The 9,651-nt window shown below is 38.8% G+C and overlaps 1 protein-coding gene across 1 annotated transcript; it reads right to left on the bottom strand.

Annotated features, from left to right (window-relative positions):
• Window positions 1-3,068: 3,068 nt before the first annotated feature.
• Window positions 3,069-9,330, bottom strand: spice1 (spindle and centriole associated protein 1). Its single transcript, XM_024280635.2, has 18 exons — window positions 9,149-9,330; window positions 8,953-9,045; window positions 7,980-8,027; window positions 7,707-7,847; window positions 7,522-7,624; window positions 7,326-7,444; window positions 6,852-6,940; window positions 6,633-6,775; window positions 6,441-6,560; window positions 6,101-6,369; window positions 4,998-5,129; window positions 4,820-4,916; window positions 4,611-4,721; window positions 4,116-4,519; window positions 3,593-3,773; window positions 3,452-3,518; window positions 3,322-3,373; window positions 3,069-3,239 (listed from the first exon to the last, which is right to left on the bottom strand). The coding sequence occupies exons 2-18, from the start codon at window positions 9,043-9,045 to the stop codon at window positions 3,183-3,185; spliced, it is 2,226 nt and encodes a 741-aa protein (XP_024136403.1). The 5' UTR covers window positions 9,149-9,330; the 3' UTR covers window positions 3,069-3,182.
• Window positions 9,331-9,651: the final 321 nt, after the last annotated feature.

The raw sequence follows: 9,651 nt of genomic DNA on the forward strand, positions 1-9,651 counted from the left end.
TGAATGTAGGAAAGAGCATGAAGTCACATTTTGGAAACGACAATTAAATTACCGTAAATTCAAACAGCATTTGGTGAAGAAACATATTTTTTTACATTGGGATGTACAGCATCATCACTTAGATTATTGTTTTGCAACCAACAAATTCCTTCAAATCCCAACATTTCTTTTTCGATTTATTCATGGTGTTTAGCTTCGCTTCAGTCCTCAGTAACTCCACAACTGAGGAATAAAAATATTTACATATTTCATTTTTGGTGATCTGTAACTGCCAAAACCTAAACTAAAGGAGGAGGGGGGGGTGTACAGATGTGTGTGTGTGCATTTGTGTGTGTGAGTGAGAGTGGCAGAGCATGCAGATGTCGATTAATATCACCGCTCAGTGGCGGGGGCTCCTTCCATTCAGGGCTGACTGATGTGCGTCCCAAATTGATTTATGAAAACAGTCCTTAATCAATTATGTGTGGAGAAAGGAGAGAAAAGGGGAAGACATGGAGGATTTTGGCTTGGGGGGCAGCAGAAAGGAATGATGCTCAGGAATGTGTCTAATAGATGCCACAGGTGTGCAGCACGGTGGATGTGATGATAAAGTAGAAAGTAAAGTTTACAGCTTTAAAGCTGAGTGAAAATGACAGACTTTAGCTGAAGCAGTTCGGGTTTTGTTTGTGCAATGTGGTTTTTGTGGTGATAATAGCACAGTTTTTGACCCGGGTGAGCACTGGAGCAAAGGGAAGCTGCAGTTGTTTAAAAAGCCCTTCTCCTGCTTCGCCCATTGTGCCCGAGACAGGGGTTTGTGGGGGGAAGTGGAGGTTCACGCTGAGAGCTCGTTTCTCCTGCCTGTCAGAACTATCTGGGATACAGCCGGAACTAATCAACTCCAATAGGCCTCCCCATTACCCAGGGTGCAATGGGCCACGATCTGGGGGCTGGCTGGTGGGAAAACGGAGCGGAGGGAGCACCCCACCTCACCCACTCACCCCTCCACTGCCCCAGCACACATGCAAGCACTCCATTACTCCACCAAGCCGTGCAGCACACACAACACTCCCACTGTTTCACACTCAAGCAATAATAAACACTTGCAATAATATTTTCACAGCAGCCAACGGCCTGCTTCAGATCTGAACTTCGCACAGCTGCAAGGGACTCCTATGCACATATGGACAAGTGACATATTAATTTAAACAATTATTCTTACTAACATATAAAAAAAAACTAAAATATTTTTTAAAATATATATAAAAAGCAAAAATATGCATGAAAAACCTGCACAAGAATTAGCATTTTTAAATTCTACCTATTAAAAATTAATAAATTCCTGAAAAAAATGGGTTTCAAGTATTTTATAGATTAAGTACATATTTCCGTAGAGGCTTGCATTATTTTTTAATTCAATTTTTGTTTTGATTTAATGTTGAATATGTGATTTAAAAAAAATGTTTTAGTAAAAGTTGCACAGTAAGAAATGCACATAAACACTGCCCTCTGCTGGTTGCAATAGTTCACTGCAACATATGAAGGATCACAGACTTGAAAGAAAAACCAAATATAATCATTTTAATAAGTCCAAAAAGCCCTTAACATTGTGAAAATTTTATTTAAGCTATATTTGAATCAATACTGTTATAAAAATATATTTTTTATTAATCTGTCTAGGCAGTAATTTAAATAAAACCTCAAAGTCAAGTTTAAAGTGTGTGCACAATCACCAGAGTGCTTTCCGAGTCTATTTAATGAGGTGAAGTGGAAGTAGATTTAATAGGAAGTGGATGTTTATGAGTTTACCTGCTTTAGTCCTAAATTTTCCTGATATATATGAGCAGTCTGACTGCTTTTGTGGGCTGACAGTGTGAAGAATAACAGTGAGGAGTGAAGGAGAGGTGGTCACATGGGAAACCTCCTCAGGCCCTGCGCTGGAGGAAGGGTATTCAGGGGCACTGGGCTGGGGTTAATCCCCATTCACCCCGTCCTTCACACAGCCGGGATGGGTACAATAAGCCATGCCTGCTTCCCCCCTGCTTGCCCACGGTGACCTCTGCCCCCCACGTTTACGGCTGCTGTCTCAACCCCTTTATCCCTCCATCCTCTTATTATCTGCAATATTTACTCCTTTTGATTCCCCTGCTGGTCAATGCCCACGCGGCCCTTATGCTGGACTACAAAACTCAAGTGCCTCTTAGCTTTTTTAAGCATCGCCCTAAAACCTTAAAACCAAAAGCAAACATAAAGTCAAAAGGTAATGCGTGTTCTTATTCAAACAGGGAGGAGCAACATCTGTGTTTGAGAGATGTTTTAGATGAAAAGGAAAACTGGACATTTATACTATTGAAAATCATATTTTCAACATGATTAGTGTCATTTTTCCGATGATGTAAGATGCATATGAAGAAAAAAATACCATATTTCTTTATGCAAATCATTGTGAATTAGGAGCAGACAAAAAAATCATTTGAAAAAGAGCTTAATTGTGATATAGAAAATACAGCTAGATCCATGTAATCTAGGAGGAGAGCATATACAGTAAACTGAGAGCCTCACCCAGGGGAAGGGGTTGCTCCGCCCACAAGTTAGAGGTAGATTTCTAATAAACTACTGCCGCTCTGCAGAAACTATGTCCTAGAAAACACTTTTTTTTTAAAAAATTCTGGCTAAAAACAGCATAATCATAACTAAAACACCACTGAGAATGCTTTAAAAATGGATTAAAAATGATTGGATAAAGTCTTAACTTCTGAACTAAGTCTCATAAGCGTCAATAATGAGTTAGCAGAATATTATTTGAATGTAATATAAATATAAGTTAGCAGTGACGTTTTAAAAAGCACCTATAGGACAAACATTAAAGGTAAAAAAATAAAAGCCATTAAAAAATTGCTGCAGCAAAGTGTCAATATAAGCCATTAGTAATTGTTTTATTTTACACTTTTTTATCTTACGTTCATCACTGTATCAGCTATCCAGATTTGAAAAATTGTTTTTATTTGTTTGTACTGTTTTGATTATGACCTTTTCAATTGATCTCTGCTGGTGTGAGTGAAAAAATATTAAAAACTTCAACACAGACAGTACACATTTTCTTTTCTTTTTAATTTAAAAACTATTTATTTCAGGTAAATGAAAATAACAATAGATCATTGAAACACTGAAAGCAGATTTCATCGGTGTATGATCCGTTCCTCCTTTCATCTCATGTGGGCAGACAAAGCAAACCAGCCTTCACGTTTCTTCTGCTTGTCCATCTGATTTGGATGATAGTAAAATTAGTGTAAATTACAATATTTATTGATTAAAGACTTGAGTTTGTAGTTTATGTTGGAGCACCTGTACATTTCTGTCCATTTCAAAACCTAATCTGTGAGACGATGCATCAGACCTGTGAAATAAAGATAAACACATGATTGTTCAGCTGTGTAGCTGTTGTTGAAGTTTTCAATTAAAAACGTAAGCCCACCAGCGTTCTCCTCGAACACGTGACGGGAGCTCCCGCTCAGGCACCACCTCTACGCTTCCAGATCCAGCTGAGAACCAAATAGTAACAATGAAGTAATTATCTGATAGAATCCCAGATCTTACCTCCTCCCTCCCATCATACCTGCTGCTGTTTCTGGACTAAAGGCAGACGCAGGGATGGGGGAGTCCGAGTGGAGAACTCTTCCTGCAACACTTTGCTTCTGTTGCTCAATGAGCTCCAGCAGTCGCTCCCTGGCTGCTGCACTCTTCCTGTTGAGCTCCAGGAGGCGCTGTTCCACACTGAGGGTGCCCAAAGACGTGTCCTAAAGATAAAAAAAATGACTCCTTTATTAGTTAAATGCAGATAATATGCCCTTATTATGAGGTGTAGGACAGTTTTGTTGCTCATTTTCATAAATTTGATTGAAATAAAAGCTTTTTTCTCAATAAGTTAGTCTTAATTTTCATTGGAGAACATAAAAGATTTGGAAAAATGTTTGATGGTATTAGCTTAACTTGATTATTTATAGTAGTTTTTAATAAATTCTTGATTTTTTTCATGCTTTCATTTTAGAGTAACTAGTGGAAGAGTTTGATCTCCATGACATTTAGTTGAATAATTAAAACACTCTTGTGGTAGAGTAATATTTAAGTTGTTCTCTGACCTGCGTAGGGGTTTCTGAAGCTATCTGACCGTCCAACTCTGCTCTTGTTTGTTCAAGTTGTGATTCTTTTTCAGGACAAACATTATCTTGACTCCTCCTGTTTGTGCTGCTGGACTCAGATGTTCTTTTCTCCCTGATGTTCTGAGGTGTCACTCTTCCTGAGCCGGTGGAGGTTCTAACAGGAGCCCCTCTGACGCCTGATCCGAGGTTCTGAGCCTGACTCAGCTGAGTCCTGATCAGCTCGTTTTCTCTTTTCAGTTGGGTGATCTCATCCAGCAGAGAGTCTGGAGAGAAGTGCGAGCGGCGAGAGTCTGACAGAGAGGGGGCGGGAGGAGAACCGTGAGGCGGATCGCCCTCACGGGAACGCGGGAAATCGACTGAAGGAAGCTGCAGTGGATGAGGAACTGTGAGGACAGGAAAACATAAATGTAAGCTTTCCTATCCTTAATGAAGGAACTGGGAGAACTTTAAATTCTTAATGAGTAACATCATTACCAGGGCTTTGCTGGAGGATATTTTCCTGTCGAGGAGGGGAGAGCAGGACAGCAGGAGAGACAAAAGCCTGAGTTTGTGTAGGAGCTCGCTCAGCATCTGGAGCAGATTTACCTACAGTACACAAACAGTGACAAATATAAACAAGTTATTCAATGTTTACTGCAGATCTATCATTAGAATCGATGCAGACTAAACCAAACAGACACAACCTGGAACAAAAGCCTGGGACAGTCCCAGTCCTCCCATCACCAACACCACAGTATCCAACTTCTGCTCCAGCTCTGCTGTACGCTGCTGCAGCCCGGCCTGAGACAACAAAAAATAAGAGACGTAAATAAAGAAAACAACCTGCACGGATGAACTGAAGAGATAAATAAAGTGTCGCACGTGGACAGCAGCAGCCTCCTCTCTCAGAGTCATGGTTTCTGCGGTGAGAGCATCGATGAGTCCTCGCTGCTCCTTCAGCTCTTCCTCGAGCCTTCGTCTCTCCTCAGCCTCTTTCTGAGTGTCGTCTCCCGTCTCAGAAAAAGCAGACAGTACACGAGTAAACGCAGGCATATGGAAAGAGTTACACACTCTGTGAAGCATCAAAACAACAATGAAGCAAAAAGCAGCACCAACAGATGATAGACTGAAGAGGTTGTGAAGCAACAGAAAAAAGAAATAAAATTAAAAAGAAATCAAATATCATGTTTGGAACCAAGTGGTGCAAAAGGAGTTTTAGAAAGGGCTTAAACAAATCTCATGAAGTTTGAAGACTGAAAACCAGCACATCCTCCTGACTACCAGCAATAAATATTGGTTCTCTAACTAAATTACCTCCCAAACACTGCACACTACTAAGTTAACTCTTTTGGGATCTGTAGAGGAGGTCAAATGTGAAGGGGAGGAGCTCTGGGAGTTGTAGTTCTTGGTAGGTTTAAAAAAATTGACTGGACAAAAATGTTTTCCACTGGTATTAAAAAGGTGTTTTAAACCACCTATATGAGCATTTGAAAGATAAATGCTGGTATCACCCAGTGCAATGATTTTAGGGTTTTATAATGTGATTTTTTTCAATTTTATCTCTTATTCTTGTAACCTCTTTCTTTCTTTTCTCAAAAGGTCTTGCCTTTTGCCAGGCTAAAGTTATAAACAAGAATGTTGTTCTTAAATCCTTTGAGTCTGGATAAATAAAGATAAAAAAAAAACACTTTCACAAAATTTCAGGGAAAATATGTAAATAAATATATACTTCAACAGATTTTTAAAATCACAGAACTTAAAAAGATTCCTACAGATGTTGTTGGCTTTAAAAGCCAAAAAGGGCTAAACAGAAACAATGCATTGTGGGAAAACGCTTAAACTTTTCTGAAGGCTTCACATCCTTACTTTAGCTGCCCTGAGTTCTGTGCTCTGGGTTAGGGAGTAGTGAGGCAATTCAGACTTAGACAATGTTTTTTTTAACCATATGATGCTAGATTAAAAAAAAAAACGTTATTCTTCAGTACCTGCTTGAGGAGGTGGACTAATCGTCCAAGTGTTGAGACCAAGGCCACAGAGAATCCAGTGAGGCCTTGGTTTCTGTGCTGCTTCATGCTCTGAGCCGATGCTATTTGAGGACAAAAGGCGTCTAAGTCTGCCTCCACCTGCCCCAGCATCTCCTGCAACATCCCCAGACTGGACTGCTCCGCTCTTAGAGAGGCAGCATTAGAGCTGTCCAACTCAGAGCCACGAGAAGCACATTTCCTGACCTTCCGGGTGCAGCTACCAATCCTTTCTGCAAATAAATGTAAATATTTTAATGTCTGCAATTTAAAAACAAATACTTTAATTGTCAAAAATAATTACCAGATTGACGGAGCAGCAGTTCAGGATTCAGAACCTGAGAAACCAGAGATGAGGTTTCCTCTTTGTTTTCCTCAGAATGTTTGGAGCGAACACGCTGAACGGCAACTGTGGCATTGAGAGCTGCAATACAATTCAATCCCAACTTTATTGTCACGCAGGAATTAAAAACAGCTGAGTTTAACTGCAGGTTACCATTGTGGTTCGGTGGTTTTCGGGATGTGCAGGGAGTCACAGCAACATCATATCTGTCTGCGGGATGGAAGTTGGGATGATGCATTTTCTGCTGATGCAACACTCCACTTCTAGACTGCGACTTTAATTTCTGCATATTTACCCTGCAAATAAATGATCCAATTAGCAATCAAGAAGCCATGACAACCACATCCTTTGACTGTTTAATACGAGTCTTACCTTTGGATCGTATGACTGCCTGAACTGTGTGAAGGATAGGCATCATCAACTCTGCAGTTTTCCTTTGAAACTTCAAGTTCATTGAGAGCCTGAAGTAAAATGATTAGCACATACAATAATTTAATGCAAAGAAAATTTAATGCAAAATTAAGACAAATGGATTTTGACATTTTTTTTTTTTTATTTTTTAGAAGATAATTATGTCTGAACTGCATGGAAACAAAAATTTAAATAAAACATATTTTTACTACATTTGTTTGGTAGACATACCTACAACAAGATTACAAAATTGCATTTATTCTTAGAAAAAAAAGCATTAAGATTAGCATCGTTGAGGACTCTCGTTGCTCTAGGAGTGTTCCATAGCAGAAAAAGTTTTTAAAAAGTCATCTACACTGAGTTTTTTAAGTTAAAGAAGTTCTTAGATAACAGGGGAAACTTCTTTAACTTGTGATTAGTATCTTAAAGACACACCTCTTGATCCATCATTGATTGGCTGAGGAAAGATAAGTGGGTTGGGGGATCTGGCCTCTCCAGAACAGGCAATTCTGAGTCAGAATCACAATTTGGAGCCATTGTCACACTGGGGTGTCCTAAAGAAAAACATAATTAGCTTTAAATATTAAGTTAAAGAGGAATATTTACTTTACAAATTACGATTTGTCTTTACCCATCTGTCTCTGTGGAGCATCTCCAAACAGGTCTTTAACCACAGCCATGGCCCTGTCAGAACGGGCCAGTACGTCCTGCAGCAGCAGCTGATCAGAGAAGACCTAGAGCACACCGCCACATATGAGACATTAGACCAACTTTAAACAGAAAATGAGGAAAATTTGGGGAAATCATAGGGCGTACCTCCCTGATGATACTAAGGCTAGCTGGATCCAGAGGCGCGGGGCTGCCGGCATGTTTGGCACGACGTTTGAGGGCTTTTTCTTTAAGTTCCCACTGAGCTACAGCTTTGTTACGAGACTTGTGAAGCTCATGCCGATGAGTCTGAAGCAGAAAAAAAAGTACAGGTTCATTTTCTTCAATAAATTAAAGTATAAGTGATATAAAACCATCTATGTTTAAATACAAATTGTATCTGAAACACATGACAAAAGGGGCATAACTCAAAAAGCTTACTAGTTCAGCTGGTGTCAGCTTGTGCACAGACAGATCATGGACAGTGCTCTGAAACAAAAACATTCAACAGTAAGTTTAGAGGAAAAACATTTTTTAAAGAATCAATCAGACAAAAATTGTGTTTTGGGTGATTTTAACATGTTCTTGTGACATTTTTCTGATGATGGGGGACATACGTGTTAAATTAAACTTAAACTTTAAGTATTTCTTTATCAAAATCGTTGTGAATCAGGAGCAGACGAAAACATCCCATTCGAAAAAGAGATTATTTATGACGTAGAAAATACGCTGGGCGAACCACAAGCTCTCCTTCTGATGCATCCGCTTGTAGACGAATAGATCCACGTACGTCTTTGTACTCCTCATCTGAGCTAGCATCAGGCGCCAAACAAAAACTTCTACATTTCTCACCGTTTTTGTTGCACCAGTTATTTTAGGTTGTGGATGTAAGCTAGCATGTAAACAAAGAACTGTCAGAAAAAGGGAGGGGAAGGGGGAGTGGGGTTGTTTTGTCCCTCACAACTCAGAGTGGAATTTCTAATGAACTCCCACCACTCTGCAGAAATTATGTCCTAGAAAATGAAACAGGTAATTTATATTTTGACTAAAAGTAGTGTAATCATAATTAAAAGACTACTGTGGATGCTTTAAAAATAGCCAAAGATGATCATAATGCAGCATTTAAGTTATAAACTGTGTTTTTAGATATAAAAATATGTATTTTAATGTTTCCTCGAAGATAGAAGTCACATAAATTAGATTTGTTGTCAAATAAGCTATTTTCACATAGCTAGAGGAATAAAAGGGACTTTTAGCCAGAATAAAAATCTAAAATGGCGTCAAAGAAAGTTTTAGTCAACAATTTAACCCATCATAGGTGAATTTTCAAAGAAAACCCCTTTAAAATGTGATTTTAAAGCTTAATTTCTTTCATTGATTTCTCTAATTAGTGACAGCAGGTGTCCGTGCTTACCACCCAGTCTCTTTTCGGAGCTTTGGCCTTCTTTGGCCGAACAGACTCCCTTCCTTTCGGTTGTTGTGAACGCCCCACTCTGGCAAATGACATCTGCAGAAAAACACAAAGATATGAAGCGAGTTCGAGTATCAGCAGCCCTTCTCCACAGCTTCAAATTAACACAGAAAACGTTTAAAGCTGAAACAAAACTTACGTTTAGTAACAAGGAAGTATAGCGGCAAAATAAATATTTGCTAAAACAAAATAATGAAGGTGTTCGTTTGTGTTAGCATTCCTCTTTTTTGTTGTTGTTGTGACAGCTTTTGAACTGTTGCGCGCCACTTCCTGTGCTGTTGCCACGGATACTGCTTTTACAGTGGGGCATGACGGGAAAAATGTTCTTCTTTGTTGTTTTGACGAGAAGACTTTAGGTACTTTTACGTTGTACTGCCACCTTCTGGTGAAATCTGAAAAATGCAGTACCTGCAAGATTCTCGATTCTATGTCAAAGATTCAAATTCCGTTTAAATTAATGAATTTTAGAGTAACAAAAACTATTTTCAAATTTTTTTAAATAAATAAATAGGATAATAAATAAATAATGAACATGTCCATGGTAAAACCTCGAGGTTAACAATTATGCTTTTTATTATGCTAATTATAAAATATAAAAATAAAAACAGACAATTCTGTACATGTTAAATAACTAGAGACATG

This window comes from Oryzias melastigma, linkage group LG20 (genome assembly GCF_002922805.2).
Source record: "Oryzias melastigma strain HK-1 linkage group LG20, ASM292280v2, whole genome shotgun sequence".
NCBI classification, from domain to species: Eukaryota; Metazoa; Chordata; class Actinopteri; order Beloniformes; family Adrianichthyidae; genus Oryzias; species Oryzias melastigma.

What these genes read in the sequence shown, in the direction of transcription:
- spice1 (XM_024280635.2), bottom strand. Translation starts at nt 9,045, where the DNA reads ATGTCATTTGCCAGAGTGGGGCGTTCACAACAACCGAAAGGAAGGGAG. An exon ending in AAAACCACCGAACCACAATG is followed by an intron (nt 6,561 to 6,632) that starts GTAACCTGCAGT and finishes ATTGTATTGCAG; the next exon opens with CTCTCAATGCCACAGTTGCC. An exon ending in AAATGGACAGAAATGTACAG is followed by an intron (nt 3,240 to 3,321) that starts GTGCTCCAACAT and finishes CATCCAAATCAG; the next exon opens with ATGGACAAGCAGAAGAAACG.